At 41.0% G+C, this 20,146-nt stretch overlaps 2 protein-coding genes across 3 annotated transcripts; one reads left to right on the top strand and one right to left on the bottom strand.

Moving 5' to 3' along the window:
* Positions 1–1,030: 1,030 nt before the first annotated feature.
* LOC146459930 (uncharacterized) lies at positions 1,031–4,661 on the top strand. The gene is made up of 3 exons (XM_085088775.1): positions 1,031–1,462; positions 2,561–2,675; positions 2,939–4,661. The coding sequence occupies exons 1-3, from the start codon at positions 1,072–1,074 to the stop codon at positions 4,659–4,661; spliced, it is 2,229 nt and encodes a 742-aa protein (XP_084944901.1). The 5' UTR covers positions 1,031–1,071.
* Positions 4,662–8,781: 4,120 nt separating this feature from the next.
* Positions 8,782–19,179, bottom strand: LOC146459929 (neural cell adhesion molecule 1-like). Of its 2 annotated transcripts, none has more exons than XM_085088712.1 (9): positions 19,023–19,179; positions 18,020–18,238; positions 16,175–16,336; positions 14,946–15,257; positions 14,510–14,665; positions 13,738–13,915; positions 12,161–12,211; positions 11,456–11,531; positions 8,782–10,343 (listed from the first exon to the last, which is right to left on the bottom strand). In XM_085088712.1, exons 1-8 carry the CDS (start codon positions 19,123–19,125, stop codon positions 11,498–11,500), a joined length of 1,215 nt encoding a protein of 404 aa, XP_084944838.1. In that variant the 5' UTR covers positions 19,126–19,179; the 3' UTR covers positions 8,782–10,343; positions 11,456–11,497. The 2 variants fall into 2 exon arrangements, with proteins under 2 accessions (XP_084944838.1, XP_084944837.1); XM_085088711.1 differs by having other exon boundaries at positions 13,738–13,924; positions 19,023–19,178.
* Positions 19,180–20,146: the final 967 nt, after the last annotated feature.

The raw sequence follows: 20,146 nt of genomic DNA, 5'->3' as shown, positions 1-20,146 counted from the left end.
CAATCTTGCCTGAAACTCTGGCAAATGAAAGCCTACACCAAGTCAAGAAAGAAGCAGGTTTGGTTTGGTTCAAAATGATCTTGTGCTTGCGCTGTGAGCCGTTAAAAATTTTGCCCCGTCTGGGGCGAAAGTGACATCCCGAAAATTGAAAATTAGGCACATTTTGTAGCCCTGTAAAATATTTCATTCGCAACAACTAACCACACATTTTACATCAAATTGCTCATAAACCTTTCTAGTTTTCTAATACAGCAACAATTTTTCTCTTAGTGCAGATAGAAGGGCGAAATTATGCGTATTATGGACCCCCTCTATTGGCCATCGAACGAAGGCTGGAAATGGCCTTAGTTTAGAAGCTAATTTTTAAAATTTGGGACCTAGCTGAAAGCTCTAGCTTATACAGCCGTAAAGTTTAGTCATTTAGTGGCAAAACTATGCAAAAACCCCTGTACGATTTCAGTATTTTAAAAGTTATGACCGTTTGTATCAGCCCATGTGCGAGCATTCACGGTACTTCCGCCTACTGTCAAATTCCCTACTCACAAGCACATTTTGTCATAGACATCACTTACCTGCTTCGCAACTGGAGATAATTTCCGAATTCCCCCATTTTCTAATCCCTCAGATGTTTGAATTCCATAAAAGATCCAGTAAATAGGCAGCTGTAGTTTTCAAAACTTTAGAACAACCTCCATCGGGTCGCTTGTCAACGGACCACAGTTCGATCTCTCGATATATATCTTCTAAAGACTTCAGCTAAGGGCAGCAAGAGGTCAGATTTCTTGGAGAGTCGAAAAATGAACTATACTGCTCTGCTGTTTAGAAAGAAAATTGAAATTTGGCTTCAATTTCGACGAAATATTGAGAAATAACTCCCATGTTGATCACCGAAAGATCGACTGCTTCCGTGATGCGGTTTCTACAGAGTTCCGCTATCCAGATGTATCGCGGACAACACATCGTTTTCGATGAAAGCTTTGTAAAGTATACAGGTGTAGTTCCACTGTAATTCAGAAGAAAGTTCTTTTAGTTTTTTATTACTTAGCACGTTTGGCTTTTTCTGTTACTTAAATGGAATGCAAATGCTTATTTGAGACCAGAGGGGAGTCAGTGTGCAGTGATTCCGCTGTCAAGTTGATAAAGCTGTCTGAGTGCAGAAGTAATATCGATGACCAGTTACAAGCATGGAACCTCAGTCAGATTCAAGGAACCTTGCAAGAATATGAGCTTATCATCAATAGGTCGGGACTGCCTCACGACCTTTCTTCAGATCAGCTTCAGCAGCTATGGATCTGTGAGAAGCACAGAAGTGACATGGGGAGAAACTGGCGGCCGCGTCGCACCTGTCAGTACCCACTGCATTCCGGCAGAAAAAAGAAACTCAGGACCAGAAATGCGGTTAACCCTTTTATGTCAAAGGAAATCAACACTATCTACGGAAAACAAGTCCCAGTAGGATCCTGTAAGTCAATCTCCGCCGCAAACGATGAAAATTTTTGTTACAACATATTTCCCCAAATGTTTCCTTAGTATGCGCGCAGGAATGAAATTGCTACGGTGGCAAAATTTGTTTCCAAGAAGCAAGAGATATACCTGACTTTGTAATAATTATTTTGTTTTCATAAAAAACTGTGGAAATATTTACGGGCAAGTTGACAAGGCTCGAAAGTAAAAAAAAAGAAAGAAAAGACAAAGAAACAAGCCACCTTTCGCGACAAAAGTTCTGTGGTCATGAAAACAAACATGATATCGAATTACACTTTTGCACGAAATTTGCATAAATCGGACCTTGTTTCGTGGCATGTTTAATTTCGCAGAAGTTGTGGAATTTTCTTACATTTACACTACATAATTATATTAAAAGAAGACAAAAATAAAGCGCCTTTTTACAAAGGAAATTGTTCTGATTGGAAACATTTCATTCCAACAAATCGCTCTTTCATATGGCTAAATTACGCGCTAATCTTGTATCACGCAACATGAAATAGGAATTTGTTCCTGTTCAAAATGAACTTTGGCTATCAAATAGTCCCCAAATGGCAACTACTGCAAATCTTTAGCCGCAACTTATCAGTCGCAATTTCGAGCCCTGGCAGCCAGCAATGTTACAAAAACAGGTTCCATCTGCTAGTTTATTAGGTTATAATTAGGAATCCGGACTGTGGACTGTGGACTGTGGACTATGGATTTTGTTTATAAAATATGCAGGGTAGTGCAATTGATTGAGCAGAGATTTCTTTAATTTACTGCGTTGCAAAGTTCAAATTTTCAAATGCAGTATACATCTTTGGAGAGAACGTCGGGTTGACATACGGTGAACTGGGGTAGGCGGTTAGCCTGTACTGTTCATTTCAATACTCGGATGCATAATAAGGTAGCGTTCTTCGGAATTTGTCCCATAGCCTAAAATTACGACAAAACTCATGTCTGAAAATGTAATCATTTCTGAATACATTGCGTGCCTATCTTCTTTGTTTGGTTTGTGTTACGTTCCTCAATAAGTTTCGATTTTCATTTCTTTCCTAGCGCTGTATTGCTTATTTTTTACTGTGCTTTTCAGTGATTTGTGTATCTTGCTCTAACCTACACAAAATCAAGCTTGATGAAAATATGGCTTGGATTCAGGGGCAGCAGCTGGCCCAGGAAAGTGATGAACAGAAGGATGAGCCTTCAAGGTGATGTTTGCTCGTATGAATGAAGCCAATTTATCATATTACTAAGTAACCTGTATTTGCTATTATGGAAAACGCTTGCGAACAAGACTTTCTTTCGAAGTTTATTTCTTCTTAGCGGTTGTTAACAAAACAGCAGTATTTATTTTGAGGTTATTTACAGGGGAGTATAATGTTGTTTATAGTGGTCACGGTCTGGGATAAAACCTTACAATGGATCAATAAGTGAAGATAGGTTATAATGTTTTTTTTTACTACTCCCTCAGACTCGCTAAACGTATCGCAGCCATGAATCTTACATTAGTCACGTCAACCCCTGCTATAACACCAGCTCGACCAAACGAAGCTGCCTGCACAGCTGAGTGGACTTTAGAGTATAGACCCGGTTCGAACAGTCAGAGCTCCGAAGACGACGAGGTAGCTGAAAGTGCTGGCGAGTCGGCAATATTAGCGTTCAATGCTGCTATGGAGAATCTGAACCAAGTGGCAACCAATGCTGGTCAGGTCAGTCCCTTAACGTCCCAGCTGAAGACCACATGGGATGAGGCAAGGGAAGACGAGAAAGAAGTGTGCATTGATAAGGCCACTGAAGCCTGTAGTCTCGTGTGCGACGTCATAGCACCAAAGGCTGGACAGGAGCTATTTCAATCCTGTTTCTCACCAGATAAAGAGACCAACTATGGAGAACTTATACCACTAATACAGGCCTATAGCAATGCTACGACGAGAACCGTAAAGACCCAGATTCTGAGCCTATATGCATATCGATATCCAGTCAAGAAGATTCAGAAGATCCATGAACCTTACGCCAAGTTGACAGAGTGGCAAATCAGACGCGCCAGAGCTCATGCGAGAGATTGTGGTCCAGGTTCCTTAGTAGAAAAATCGCCGTCCCATCGAGTTCGACTGCCACCAGTGAAACTTGACCATTTTTTAGACTTTGTCAACCGCCCCTACTTCTATCAAGATGTGGCGTTCGGTAGGAGGAAACTGAGGCTCACTGGTGGCGAGAGGATCACAATGCCAAATGTCATTCGCAAAGTCACAAGGTCAACAATGGTCACGCAGTACCTTCAGTTCTGCGAAGAAGAACAATTCGATCCACTAATTCGTGCGACTTTATTTCGCATTCTCGAGGTAAGGGAAGCTTTCCAACAAAAGTCCCTTAGTGGCTTAGACAACACAGCAGCTGACGGGTCAGCGGCGTTTGATCGTCTCTGTCGAATAGTAGACGAACTTGACCAAATAGGCCTGGAGAAGAGCTTGCGTACATCCCTTCGAGACGGTAAAAAATATTTCAAAACTAATTACCAGAGTCACTGCGAGGATGATGAAAGCCAATGTCGCGACCACTGTCGTAAATTTGGGCTGAGTGATCCCAATGATCGCGATTTACAAGAACAATGTTCCCACGGACATACGCTTTGCTGTCCTAATTGCGATGACGTCACTTCCTGTTTGAGCAAGATGCACCTGATTGTCAAGGATGACAGAACCTTGAACTTTTATAGCAAAGAACAACAAGATGACCTGCTGGACGATATCCAGAAGGCTTCGGAGACCATTAACCAATGGAAAGCTCACATAATGCGATCTGTCAACCAAGAATGCGCGAAGCAAGATATCCTCGCAAAGCTTGACCCAAGCTCGTGTCTCATTGTGGTAGATTGGGCAATGAAGTTTCTGCAACTGCGCTATGGAGAGAAACAAAGCGACTGGTTTGGAAAAAGAGGGCTGAGTTGGCACATCAGTAGCGTGATATCTCGAAGCCAGTCTGGAACGACTGAAGTCATCTCCTACGCGCACTTATTCGACCAATGTACGCAGGACTCGTACTTAGTGACATCAATTCTAGAAGACCTGCTCAACCTGCTGAAAGTCAAAAAAGTCATTAAAGTACCTTACTGCACGGTTTATGCTTGGAGAAAGAACTGGGCGCAAGGCCGATCCTACCCAAGTTGCAGCAGACATGCGAAACACCAGAAATGAATCGAATGAGCGTGTGTTCACTAGAGCCGAATGGTTGACGAAGACTCAAGTCCAGAGCTTTTTCTCGCGGCTAGCAGCAACGCGTCGCAAAGGTCAGGGTGTTGTTGGAATGTCGGTGGATGATGAGGAAGATGTCGAATGCTTGAAGGAAACTGCTGACAGACAAGATCTGGTAGACATGGTAAACAGCGAAATCAACGTCTCGCATCCCATCTGTTACGACACCTATGACCTCTGTGAACGTTATCACAGCAACACACTCCAAGAATTTAATGTTGCCATGTTGAAGACCATCTGTATTCACTTTGAGATCCATGTAAAATCGAGAGACAAAAAGAAAGTTCTCATAGACAAACTGTCTGATATGATCCGCGAATGTGAGTGTGTTACTCACTAGAACCATCACACTCACATTCGCTGATCATATCCGATAGTTTGTCACCGGTCCATGTCGTAAGGCTATGGAGCTACCTAGCCACATCATTCTGTAGTGTGGAAAATGTACAGTTGGGTTCAGCGTCACGGCTGTAGTGGCCTCCATCACATTAATTGTGTTTGCAAGATACGAATATCTGTAACATTATATTCTATGATGATGTATACGCTCTTAGCGGAAAATCATTCAGTTGAAGTATGCTATAGAATGGTTTATTATCTGTTGCGTGGTAGTCTGACAGCATTGTTTCTTAGAACAACCGTAAAAAATTTGAAACATCTCAGAAAAAACACTGATAGCACGTTAATTTTCACCAAGAAGCTGACCACTTAACTGACGGTCAGGTCTGTGAACTCAGCAGAATCAAAACGAACAGCAAGTTCAGGACATTTCATAGCTATGGACAGCACCGTCATCTGATTGTACAGTTTATATTTGGTCACTTGTATCTGGTGCCACAGAGGCGGATCCAGGGTTGAAGGGGCCACTATGAGGGGTTGAAAACGGTGCAAATATCTTATTTACGATGTTAATTTTCAAACGTTCTTGGCGGGGCATGTCCCCCTGGACCCCATATGGACTCATACCGACTGACAACCACCCCGCCCCTCCCCCCCCCCCCCCACGTTATGAAATCCTGGATCCGCCCCTGTAACACTGAACAAAATATTAGTGTGTTGTTGTAAACCCAGCATGATTTTCGGTCTCATTAGTACGCATCTGGCCATTTCAAGGTAACAATCGCGCCCCAGAGTCCGCAGACTCTTTGTATGTGGTTAGTCGCCTCGGTGGCGAGGCTGGCGAAATTGTGGCTTTTTCACAGCTGAGTGAGGCTCAACTTTTTATATTTGTGCAAACCGTTTATATCTTTTTCTCTTAGCGACAGTGGGAATCCACCTTAAAAAAAAGGTAAAGAGCGCAAGGTACATTGCATACATTGCACATACGGTGATTACGAAAAATAAAATATGGGGACGTAACAACCACCATATATGAGGTACCTACCTTCAGAAGCAGCAATCACAACAGTGTTCGATTATTTAGTGATCTAAATAGCGAGATTTCTTCGAAATTGAGGCCCTTATATTTCAATTTTCTTTCTTAAGTTCGGAATTAAGTAGTTTATTGTCTGATTCCCGGAGACATTCAGCTCTGAGCTGATGCATTAGTAAGAAATGTGGTCATGTGTTCGAGCTGTGGTCTGTTGACAAGCGACCCGATGGAGGCCGTTGTAAAGTTTTGAGAACTACAGCTGCCTATTTACTGGATCTTTTACGGAATTCAAACATCTGAGGGACTAGAAAATGGGGGAATTTGGAAGTTATCTCCACTTGCGAAGCAGGTAAGTCGTTTCTATGACAAAATGTGCTTGTGAGTAGGGAATTTGACAATAGACGGAAGTATTTTGAATGCTCGCACATGGGCTGATACAAACGGTCATAACTTTTAAAATACTGAAATCGTACAGGGGTTTTTGCATAGTTTAGCCACTAAATGACTATACTTTACGGCTGTATAAGCTAGAGCTTTCAGCTAGGTCCCACATTTTAGAAATTGGCCTCTAATCTAAGGCCATTTCCAGCCTTCGTTCGATGGCCAATAGAGGGGGTCCATAATACGCATAATTTCGCTTTTCTATCTGCACTAAGAGAAAAATTGTTGCTGTATTAGAACACTAGAAAGGTTTATGAGTAATTTGATGTAAAATGTGTGGTTAGTTGTTGCGAATAAAATATTTTACAGCGCTACGAAATATGCCTAATTTTCAATTTTCGGGATGGCCCTTTTCCCCCCAGACGGGGCAAAATTTTTAACGGCTCACAGCGCGAGCACAAGATCAATTTGAACCAAACCAAACCTGCTTATTTCTTGCTTTGGTGTAGGCTTTCATTTGCCAGAGTTTCAGGCAAGATTGATTTTGATGCGAAATTCGAGTGGGTGGTTTTAAAAAAGACACCCTCTTAAACGTCTGAAACGTGCCCATTATCACGCAGAACCGATTCGTTGAATTATGCAAAAGCAATTCTGCTTGACGAGACTGAATTTTATGTAAATGACAAGTTTACATTCAGATTTTGAATATATAAGCATGCAAAAGGAAATTTTTGACTTCTTTAGCTTTAGTTGAATTTTCAACCCATTGGTGATCTCTAATTCAGTATCCACCGTGGTCCAAGACCTTTGAGAGAGAAGTGTCAGTGCGTTTGAGCAGAATGTGAAAGGGTCCCGAATTCGAGATGATATCTGAATGTAAAATTTCAGCAAGCTTCTTAATTAAAACCCGATTTGGAAATTTTCAGCTCAAGGGTAGATGAATGTCTTATCACGAACTATTGTTATGGCTCATCAGCTGGTAGAGCTGACCATAACCGTATCTCCAATCTGATACAAACTCAGACTTGGTTCAGTAGTGTCGCTTCTATGCTTCGTTCCATTTAATAAATCCATGGCACCTTTGGACAAGCAACTGTTCAAGAGAGAAAGTCGATAAACTGACACTAGTCACGTTTAACCGGCCTACCTTGTGCCTTTGTCAGATAAATCGCCAGAAACAGCAACAGGTTTCCACGCAATACGACCATCTTGTCAGCTGCGGGTTGGTATTTGAAGGAATTGCGCATTCACACGGTTTCTGTATATGCGGGGAAACTATACGTGATGCGTTATGGAAAAAAATAAATACAAGGTCAGATAACTGACGTATTGGTGGGAAGGCAGGTCACGTTTCAAGTAACACAGAATCCGAAACGCCAGTACTGGAATCTCTTTATGGTGGCAAAATAACCCTAATATATATATTTAGCCAAGCCTAAAAGCGGACCTCCTCAATTCCTTTTTAATAGCATTTATATACATGCTACTCTGCTTATTGTATGAACGTAATAACGTTACAAATTCTACATCCTGTCTCGAGTTATATATCTTAAGTGCATATAGAGCAAACTTTTTACCCGTCAGCGGAAAATGTTTTGAACCATAAGCTGTTCTTGTTGATCGTGCGAGATCACATTGCTGAATTCCGATGACGTTCGAGAGCATAAAACAATTGTGGATGAACAAATTACGCTCTCTCTCAAATATTTCTCCTGTGGAAACTATTAATGCATTTTGTGTAAAGTTTGAAAATGCGCACAATAAACAAAATTTGGCTACCACGTAATGTTTCCTCGCGTGCAATTTGACCGCTCGGATAAAAATAAAATATTTGTTTCAAAATTTATTACTTTGTAAATATTCGTCGTACAAAAATACTTATAGTCTCATAATAAACGTTACAAGAAAAGAAATGAAGGAAAAATAATGTTTGGTTATGGTTAGAAACATTTGAACGTTTAGCCATGTTCATCAGTTGACGAGAATGTAACAGTAATCTGATCACCCTAAACTTGACCCTTCTAAGAGGGTAACCCTAGCATTTACATGCAAACAAAAAGTTGCCCCTCCTATGAGGGTAACCCTAGCATGCAGAGAGGGTTACCCTTCTCCTAGGGTAACCCTACCTCGCATGTAAACGAAACCGGGAAAAACAATGGAGGAGGAGGGTTACCCTCCTTTCATGTAAACAGGTCCTTTGAGTTGTCATTCTGCATGTTATTGTTTGGTGTCTCGAGTGTTGTTAGAATGAATACTAGATGCGGAAAGGATAACTTCAGATATGGTATGATGAGTAAACAAACACAAACGTTCAATTTCTAATGTTTTTATTTTTCGTCTCATATCATTTAATGCTTTCTGCGGCATGGGATTTTTTGGGGGTTAATTTTTGGTCCAGGGATTTTTTGGGTTTTGATTTTTGCCCCATTCGATTATCCGCGCAACTTGAAATCCGGAGTACCCCACCTCACTGGGGTTTTGTCACGTTCATATATTTGAATCAACAAATTCGATTTACATGGGCCACAAGGGTGCTCCTTGAATTTATCCAGAATAACTCTTCTGTACCCTGTTGTTTATCACAATTCACAATGGCTTCCTGGCTTTATGATAGTTTAGGGCCAACCATAGCCGATACTTTCTGCCTGTTCACGCCATCTTGCTACCATTATAGGCTGGTTTTCACTAGGACATAAGCATAAGCATAAAGATAAGCAAGTGAGAACACTACCTACAGAAGCATAAGGACAGACGCACGCGCAGAAAACCATTTCTTGACGGAATTCTCGAAACCAGCTGCCCTCAACGTTAAGCAAGATGGAGGACGAAACGGTTGACTGCCTTGTGCTTATGTCGTCCCTGTTCTCATTGGTGAAAACGGCGACATAAGCATAAGCATAAGCACAAGAAGCTTCTTATGCTTATGCCTATGTAGAACGTGTTCTCACATGATAAAACGGCGTTTATACTTCTGCTTCTGTCCTAGTGAAAACCAGGCTATAATATTGCGCAAGATTCGAGCCTTGATGTAGCCTGCATAACTGGCGCATTTACCCGATCGCGAGCGCGAAGCGCCAGTCGATATCAACATTATGTATAATCTAGTCGACGCTAATTTATTACACCCAAGATTTTCGGGTGTTTGGCAGTCACGTGGCCAGCCGATGCCGGGGTCTTTTTCCCGCCCCTACCAATTTTAAAGAGAAAATGCCCTGGGAACGAGGTTGCCAAAGGCAACAAGCCAATGAACAAGCCACACACGCAGTCGCAGGGAGGAGAGTAATACGTCGCCCATAGAAACGACTGCGTGCAAGGCTAAGGATGAACGTGTTTTCAGTGAACTTGTTAAAAACCAATACTCGAACAAGGACACTTGTCCGGAAACAACTTGACAAGTTTTGTTCTACATGCAAGAATATAAAGCTTGTTAAATTCAGAATGGGCCGAGGAAAATTTGCTCCTGTACAACCAGCCTAAGAGTTCTGCCTTGTACGGTCAGTTAATCTTGAGTGGTCCTTTCTTCACGTAAACTTCTTCGGGGAACAGTCAAGCCCTTACTGATGATCTACTGATTAAACTGTCAACTCGCACAAGGTGGTCTGGTAGCCAATATTTCCCGTATTTACAACTGATTCAATTCCCTCATCTTTAAAGATGTTCAGAATGTCTCAGTAGAGGTACATTGCGGAAAATGGTGCCGACCGCCACAGCATTCATTTTGCCTCGCCATGAAACGCCGCGAGATTTAATTTAAACCAAGCAGGCGGTCGTAAAGCATAAAGGAATTATATTCTACAGTCATTATGGATCCAGGCATCCTTTCTGTTTTATCTTGAGATCAAAGCTCGCTCCTTGCTAAAGTCGTAATCGTACTGCAAGAAAAGGAACACAGAAGTGAAAATTAACTTCTGATAGCACAGCCTATAAAAAGGACAAAAGCAACAAGATAATTGGTCTGTAATTAACTCATGCATATTTTACTGTTTATTTCCACAAGGAAGGGGTGGGATGGAGGGGCGGAGGGGTTTCAGAAGGAGCTTAAATGCATTATTCCGCGCATTGCTAACAAACAGGGAAAATGAATTCACAGAATGAAAATTTATCCCAGCCTTAGCAGATGAAAACTAGCTCCTGGTCATTGTACGTTAACACTTTATAAACATTCAGTCAAAAGCACCATTTTGTAAAACTTCAAGTTGCTCCAAAATAACCTTGAAAATGGCACAATTTTGTTCATTCAAAAGTGATAAAAACATAAGTAACTTTCTTGTTAGAGCCGTACTCAACCTTGTAGTTTTCAGCGCGCATGCGCACGATGCAAAATTTGCCCTTTTTAAGCCCTTTCATTCACAACGACTGCTCGTTCTACGCGTACCTCCGCTAATGTTATCGATTACATAAAATGCAAAAAAGTTTTACAACGGTAAGGCAGAACTTTTCCAAACTTGGCAAAGGGACGTCGTCAGAGGAGATGGCAATGGGATAGTTTGATGGTTCAAAAGTAATCGGTTGACACTGAATTGCTTTCATTTTCACTACAAACAACGAACTACGCTATGAACATCTACTCTCCCACTGGGCAGGACCAACTTATGCAACGTTACTTTCCACCAATTTATCATTAAATTTAGAGCTGTGCATGAAGATGTCCAAATAATATCTCCCTCACCCACACTTTTGCGGAAAAAGTCCAACCAAACGCCACCCACTGTTCCCTCACAAGCCAGTTACTTCCAGGATAAAAAGTGGAATGTTTGTTTGTTGGTATTTAGCCTTGTACATTCATGCATGAGAAAACAAACAAACTAAACTGGTTGGGGTCGTTCGCGTTTGGCTTCCGAGTATTTCCTAGGGTTTACAACTCCCTGTAGTGTATCATCTATGCTCACGGACTTAAATTGGCCCTCACTGCAATTAAGACAAAGCATATGTGATATCGGCATGTTTTATCAAATACATAGAGGTCACGTTAACATCTCCCTACGTTAAATATATCAGCCACTGTCCTCTCTGCTTCAGTCGGAAGTTACAGTTCGTTCCTTGCATAAATCAAAAGCGTGCTGCAACGCAAGAGATAGAGAAATAAGATATAAACTGGTGACGTCATATTACGTGGTAATTACGTCATGATTGCCAAATGGCGGCCATGTTGGATCCGCCATCTTGGATTTCTGAATTTCCCCAAAACTCCAGCAAAGCGCCGGGAAATAATAAAAACCAATAAAGGAACACTAGTATGAGCTAAGAAAACAAAAGTTTCGTTACGAAAAGTAATTTTTCTTCAGTTATAAAGGTATTTTCATAAAAAAAAAACTGCCTTTCAAAAATTAATGAACACTAACCGACCACATCAGGTTCTTTCTACATTAATTTCCAAAAAGTCCTGAAGTTTCATTCATGCCGTTTGCTTGATCTAATGTTAAAAATGCTATTCAGGTTCAAAGCTACGGAGGGCAGAATCTGCACCCCTTTCCCCGCCCCTACCCGCTCTAAATAGTGCTAAAAAAAATCAAAACAGGACAGTCTCATTTCCAGGCCTGAACGCGCTTATCAAGCCAACTGAGCTTGCGAGAAAGGGGTTTGTCGACGTCACATTTGACTACCCTTCCCCATCCCCCTTCCATAAAAAAGTAACTGGTGACGAGGTTAGAAACATGCAGGCCTGTGGTCTATGAACATTATGGCTTACCTAAGAACTACCATCGCAAACAGATAACTCTTGTATATTTGGCATGATGTACTATAACGAAGAAACAAACAAACACTTAGACAAGTTATTTAATTCATGAACAGTCTTTCCCTGACCCCTCTTCTCTCTCTGTGATTAACATAAAAAATAATGATATTTCAAAGACCTTGAAACCGTTTGACGGCTAATAATAACTGTTCTTTTTGACGGTTGCCAGTAAAAGTTACCCTTTTTTGACAGTTGACGGTTAAATTTTAGGCTGTTTGACGGTTAACCCCATTGACACCTTCGAATGACGCCATGGTGATACAGAGTAAAATTGATCCTCAGATTTGAGCCAAATTTAAATTCCCGAAACTTAAAGTGCACCTAACCCCAAAATTTGCTATTCGAAGAATTTCTTCGAAAACGTTTTTGGATTCGATTGAATCCTCGATTTTCTTTGCCATACGAAAGTCTGACCTGCTCTGTCGCACGACCGAGTACAAGGAATCTGGGTCAAGCGGGGTTGATGACGTCACCCCGGAACAGAGAACAATGGTGTCTAAGTTATTTTCTTTATTTGCAAGGTTTTGTGTGGATCATCGGAGCGTACAAATGTGATCATTGTCAACATAATGCGTTAAAATTACGTCCCGTCGTCCTCGGAGTCAGAGTCGAGTTTGGATTTGTATAACAACTGAGAATTGCAAAATAAACTTCATTCATGATGTAGAAATTAAGTGGGGTCGGCAACACGCAAAACAAACTGACGCAGCACTTCAAGCGACGAAGACAAGGTGAGCCACTTGCAGACCAGGAATTGACGTAAAGAAAAGCAAACGAGATGAAGGCAAACAAAAAGCTTGAAGAAATTAAAGCTCAAGGGTCGCCTAGACAGCGCTGAAGAAGTCAGAGAATGGAAGGAAACGTTCGCAATTCTCGCAGCAGTTATCAGCTATAGCTATAAAAAGTACATTGTCAAAGCACATGTTTCCTTTGTTTTTCTGGACTAATCTCTGACTAAACCTTCTCCCTTTTTTCCACTTGTAGGTTTGGGAGTTGTGGGGTCGAGTTGTTGCAAATTACAACCGGACAAATGTTATTGTTGTAAAGAGCTTGAAGGTTGAAGCAGAGTCTCTGACTTACGAGCAGACAAACACAAAACTAAACTCAGTTATTATGCGCAGCGAAGCGATGACCAAAAATCATCCACATCTTAGACTTAAGCCTTACGTATCTCTAAAGTAAGCCCCAGCATAAATAAAAGATCAACACAAAAAGCCGTGACAAGAAACAAACTATGTATAAATGGCGCCGTTTTTGGCGGTATTTCCGAAACTTCACTGGGTCACTGAACATGTTAAATTCGAGCAAAGGCAACTTTTTTTTCTCAGAATTAGTTGAATCTTAAGTAGAATTATTTAAGCAAAAAAAAAAAACATTTGGGGTTTCGGGTGCACTTTAATTTTGAGTACAAGAAACAAGGTCCGAATAAACGATAAGAAAGGAAGAAGTTTATACATTTATACATTTATAAGATTTGAAAGTTGGATTGAATTGTGACCACGTAACGAAACTAATATCAAGCATCTTACCTCTGACCAGCTGACAAGTTGAGAAAAAAGCGCTGGCACAAGTCTCCAGTGGTACGACCTGATGAGCAGTTGTTGGAAACGCAGCAGGAGTAGATACCATCATCACTGTGCTGCAGATTAGATACCGTCAGCACATAAGGGTCGTAAATTCCCCGGCGCTCAATGTGGTATTTTCCATCTGATTCATCTGTTAAAATAAATAGCCTGTAGACGCTTTACGTTTGTTTCTTTCGTGCGAATTTTTCGGACAGTTCTCCTAACCGAGTAATATTGTAGTTCTGTGATTTTATAAAAGTTCCACTTGTAACAACCAACGATGAAAGCCGGGTTCAGCTCCCTTTCGTTTGACGCGCCCTACCGAATACAAACAAGCTCGTCTTTGGCGCAGCAAGTTGATTCGATCACTGAGTTTACTCTGACGAAGGAGTGCTAACGCTCGAAACGTCAGAGATCGAGATCGTTTAAAGACGATAAGCAATGTTACTTTTGAAAAATATTGGAATCACTCGGAAGTTCTACAGAAGTCGTCGGATGAATACGATACACCGCGGATACGATACAAGCACAAAACACGTCTGAAGTGATGCAGTGATCCGTCTTAATTAACGGATAGCTGAGAAATGGCCAAACTTTCAACTGATACATAAGAATCTACCACCCTCATGCAGACCCCAACAGAAGCCCATACCGATGATCCATGAGCAATTTACCTTTAATTATCATCTCCATTGATAAACCAACATGCGCCAAAATACAATACTAATAAGCTTACCACCCTTTCTTATGCAAGTTGGTGCACCTTCAATTTTCTGCACCTTCCATTCAACTTCCAAAGGAAATCCTTGAGCCGGACACACAAATGAAACCCTGTCTCCTATATTCTTCTTGAACTGAGGATCCTCTTCGGGTCTATCAAGCCACGGGGCAACTGACGAAAAAATCAAAACAGCAAGTATTAATTCTTCTGTGATGAAAACGTATTATTTCGAGAAATTCGTGGCAAATGTTAATGGGGCGTATTTTTCAATGGGAACGTAATGCAACTAGTGATTCGTCTTCCTTTTCAAAGCGATTCCCAACCCTAAGAAACTGGAAACGCTGCAATGTTGAAGCGTGCAATGGAATTATACTTCAATGGACGCTATGGTTAAATACTAAGTGAAGCGTAGTGGGGATCTAAGATATACACACTGAATATACCAACTCACTTCCAATCATGGTGGAATCTGACACGTTGTGTTTTTTTATGTTGCGTAGCTTCACTTCAAGAAGACAGGTGTAATTGCCTCCATCTCTAACACCAAGTTTACTTAAAACCAGAGGTTCCAGGAAATCCCGAGGATTCCTCGGATCAGGGTTTCGCACACTTTGTAATAATACACCATTTTTGAACCACGATATCCTGTTCAGCGCTGTGTTTGAGAAGCCCTGGCTTTGAGTCAAGTTGCAAACAATTGTCACATCATCTCCATGCTGTAGAATACTGGGTTTAGTGACAGATACTGAGGGGATTTCTGCCCCTGAAAAGGACGACATTAATGCACACAAAATTTAACATCGAAGATGCACTCTAGCTGAGTTCATTTCCGTCTTAAAAATTCGATCACCCACAAATAACCCAATGTATATCTTAAGAATAGTAAATTGATCGCTGCCTAGCTAGAAAGGGAGGTGTTATTAATTTAAGTATCTTAAGAAAAAAATTTAAGTATCTTAGTATCTTAAAAACGAGAAATAAGATATTCACATCGTCTGTCACTGATTATAAAAAGCCTTTGGTATGATTTATGACAATATATACTGTAACGGCGCAAAAACAAACAAACAAATGACAAAAACTAGGATTATGCCAATATCCAGCACCATGCAGCTCAGTGTATAAAAAAATATATATTAAAAATTGGACCATTGGATGACGAACGTCCAGAGGTTTTATTGGCATTTCCGTGTTATGTCCTTGGACTAGAAATGTTTTCCACATTGTCTCTCTTCAGCCAGGTGTATAAATGGGTATATGTACTGATATAGTGAAGTGGTTACCTTGACATAGTACTGGGGATAACCCTGCGATGGACTATCATCCCATCCTGGGGGGAGTAGCAATACTCCCAGTTGCTTCATGCTACAGAAACCGGGCTAGGCTCCAGCCGTATGGGCCACTTAGGCTTCTAGCGGGTCGTTACCTGGCCTGTATTAGTTTCGCCTATTGTATCTTTTGTTCCTCTCTTAGGCGGAACGTTTATGTGGAGAAAAGTTGTCACCCACTTTTCTGAGCCAACTTTTATACCAAAACGCTGCGAACTCTTTCAAGGAGAAACCGGGTCAACTTTTACCGGCCTGGCAAGGAGGGTGGCCTACCTTACCGGGCCAACTTCTCTCCATATAAACAGACCCTTCAAATGTTGGATTTAAGTAATTTGTGTATCAAAGTACTTACTTCTTATAACAATGACGCTAAAGCCGTGCTTCCTCACTGTCGAGTCATTGATTGCATAAGCGTGACACTCGTACCTTCCCAGTGGACCAAATTGGGTATCATCTTCCAACGTTACATTCCGAATGTGCAAAGTAACGAAGAGCTTCTTCAGTTGTTTGCCTTCTGCAAAGTTTAATTCGCGTATTACTTTTTAAAATGAATTCGCGGACCTCCCATAAGCGACCGCCTAGCTAACATGTCAAGCCTTGGTGGTCGCTTACGGTTTACCGACGCCGCATAGGGAGTCTATCAGTTGTCTTATGTCTGCTGGAGTTTTGGCATAAAAGGTTGCATTTATCCCAGAACCGATATTGCGTGAAACTTTACAGAAATGTTTAATAAACTTGCCACGGATGACATCTCGTAGTTGTACAGTGGTTTCTTCATAGCTGCATTGTAATGTACACCACCAGAGTAGGGGTAAGGGGCGAGGGGGGCACTCCTTTAATGGACCGTACGGGGAGGCTTGTCGCGAAATGGCTACCTTTATCAGGATGGAAAATGGTAGGAGTGTCGCGAGCTGAAGTATAGAAAGGGTAGGGAAAATGCCATTTTAGTCTTTAAAAGGGCCTGTCAGAAACATCTCGAAGAGACCCACCGAAAGGAGAAGCAGTGTTTCCACTGGAGTTAAGTGAAAGGTTTTTCTATGGAAAGTACAATGGAACCCCGCTCTACGGACACCCGCTTTATACGGACACCCGGATATTACGGACAGTTTCCTTTGTCCCGGCGAAAAGTTCATACATTTTCTCTTAAATTAACCCGCTTAACACGGACACCGGTTAATACGGACAATGGACACTTTTCTGTGTCCCGAGTGACAAACTCTCATACATCGTCAACCTCGCTTTACGGACACTGGTCGCATGTGGTTATATACGCACTGTCCATTTTCTCTATTCTAATTCATTGTCACAATTATGTGCTAGTTGTAGACACAATGTACCCTGTTCAAATAATGACAGATTTCTACGGTTTGATATGATTTTACTACTAAAAGACAGTAGAAAATGGCGTGACATGTTTGATCCGTCTGCCTCTCTTCCTGGTGTTTGACCCTTGTACCATAGTTTTCTGCCTGTTATGCCTACACCAAAGTTTTACTTTCTTGGTTTTTTGCTGAAGTCATTCCTTGTATGTTTTAGCTTCTCTCTCTTTGAAGTCCTTTGCTTTGCATCAGCATCGGAGGCTGATGCTGATAGGAATTTGATTCTGTTGTCGTGTTTCAAGAACAATAACTTATATGGCTATGATAAATCAGGAGTAAGCGCACAGCTTGGGACAACGGTAAATACTGCCGAGCGCCTGAAATCTTTGATGAGAGAACAACTTTACATACAGATTTTTATCCACAGATTTGGTGATGGCTGAAGATTCTGTTACGAAACGCGTTACCCTGTTGCAATGCAATTCTTATTCTCCTTAATTCCCCCACTCCCAAATTAAAGCGGTAAATACTGCTCAACTTTATGGTTCAAATCCACATTCACTGTCTGGGAATGGTTGAAGATTCTGTGCGAAAACGCCTCACATTTCAACTCATTTAATTTATAAAGTTAAAAAAATTATTAGATCTAGCAGTCAGCGCGAAGTAGGCTTACTCGGGAACGGCCCCATGATGACCCCCTCTTTATATTCCAATTTTGAAGCACACAGTTTTAGATTAGTAACTTGACGAAACTTGAACAAAATCGTAGTGTGGCTTTTATTTCATAGGATTGTCCTTAAGAATCCAGGAAACCGTATGCGGCAGAAGGCTACTTTGACCTTAAAAAAGAGTTTCGTTTTTCATACTCAAGTACTTACCTTGCCCTACGTCCACTGCTTGCCTTCTTGTAAAGTACAAATTCTCGTTCTCTGTTAGCTTTGTGTATATAGCAAAGTTATTTTTCCTCATAAACTGTATTTTGTCGGGAGTCTTTACTCCGGTAGAATCAAAAGCCACACAAGTAACCTGAGCTGAGGTGAATTCAATTGGATATAAGTTTTCTGGAAATGGCTCGACGATCCCAAAATTATCCTGAGCTGAAAAAAGAAAACAGTCAATGTAAATTGACCCTAATATTGTATGCACGACCTCCACCCTGCTAATCTTATATATAATTATCATAGTTTTACTGCTTTGTTATTTTTAATAGTTCAGCAGACCGAACTTGACAGCAAATTCGTATTCTTCTCCGGGTTGACTACTCTAATTGGCGATGGCCAAGTTCTTCGTCAAGTGTATTTTACGGGGCTACGGATGCTTAAACGTCTGAAACGTGCCCATTATCACGCAGAACCGATTCGTTGAATTATGCAAAAGCAATTCTGCTTGACGAGACTGACTTTTATGTAAATGACAAGTTTACATTCAGATTTTGAATATATAAGCATACAAAAGGAAATTTTTGACTTCTTTAGCTTTCGTTGAATTTTCAACCCATTGGTGATCTCTAATTTGTCAGTATCCACCGTAGTCCAAGACCTTTGAAAGAGAAGTGTCAGTGCGTTTGAGCAGAATGTGAAAGGGTCTCGAATTCGAGATGATATCTGAATGTAAAATTTCAGCAAGCTTCTTAATTAAAACCCGATTTGGAAATTTTCAGCTCAAGGGTAGATGAATGTCTTATCACGAACTATTGTTAAGGCTCATCAGCTGGTAGAAATGACCATAGCCGTATCTCCAATCTGATACAAACTCAGACTTGGTTCAGTAGTGTCGCTTCTATGCTTCGTTCCATTTAATAAATCCACGGCACCTTTGGACAAGCAACTGTTCAAGAGAGAAAGTCGATAAACTGACACTAGTCATGTTTAACCGGTCTACCTTGTGCCTTTGTCAGATAAATCGCCAGAAACAGCAACAGGTTCGATCCACGCAAGACGACCATCTTGTCAGCTGCGGGTTGGTATTTAAAGGAATTGCGCATTCACACGGTTTTTGTATACAGCTATTTCAATTAACGTTGTCGGATTAAAATCAAGCTAAAAGACAAGACCGCAATGTTTTGTGGGATTATTGTTCATGAATAATTTCATCAAAATCATTCCTGCACGTGCAGGTCATTGTACTGCTAATTACAACCTATTGTTTTCTCCAGGCATGACTGATTTTGATTAATTTGTTCATAAAAATCCCACGTAAATTTTCGGCCTTGTCTTTTAGCTTTATGCTTTGAACCGACAACGTTAACTGAAATAGCTGTATTATTCTCGGTTGCCATTGAAAAAAAAAATCGAAACCATTCCATGAATGAAGTCAAGAAATTGACATGGTATAGAGGATAAATAAATAAGGCATCTGTCCAGGTGTCAGGTCTGTGCGGCATTCCGTACTCGAGTTATTTGACAAAATGTTCCACATAAATTTATAGAGCTTAGTATGGAGACGCCATGCTTGTGTCCCTCTGAAGGGCACAAACATGGCGGCCGGAAATACGAAAAAACATCTGGAGTTCACTTTTGCCAGAAAATAGGTTTGTTTGCCCTTGTGAATTTTCGAATGTTTGGATTAATATTTCTCCTCAAACTTGAATTGTTTAGAATGCTGAAAATCACCCGAAGAGTCATTTTTAAGATACGGAAAAGCTCTGTCACGGCCGTCCTCCTTATGTAACGCACGATGGAAACTCGGAAATTGAAACTGTTCTATTTTCAAAAGGAAGCGCTACATCGAGCTAAGAAATTGTGAACAGACATATTTTTAGGTAATCTTTCCTTGAATGAAGGTAAAAATTTTGTAGGTCTCCCAGTTTTGAATTCTAGAATTTGGTGACGTCACGTGAAAACCGAGAATACGTGATGCGTTATGGAAAAAAATAAATACAAGGTCAGATGACTGACGTATTGGTGGGAAGGCAGGGCACGTTTCAAGTAACACGGAATCCGAAACGCCAGTACTCGAATCTCTTTATGGTGGCCAAATAACCCTAATATATATATTTAGCCAAG

Source organism: Pavona decussata, unplaced genomic scaffold (assembly GCF_977016875.1).
Source record: "Pavona decussata unplaced genomic scaffold, jaPavDecu1.1 SCAFFOLD_215, whole genome shotgun sequence".
In the NCBI taxonomy this organism is placed as follows: Eukaryota; Metazoa; Cnidaria; class Anthozoa; order Scleractinia; family Agariciidae; genus Pavona; species Pavona decussata.
This window is presented reverse-complemented; position numbering and strand designations above follow the sequence as displayed.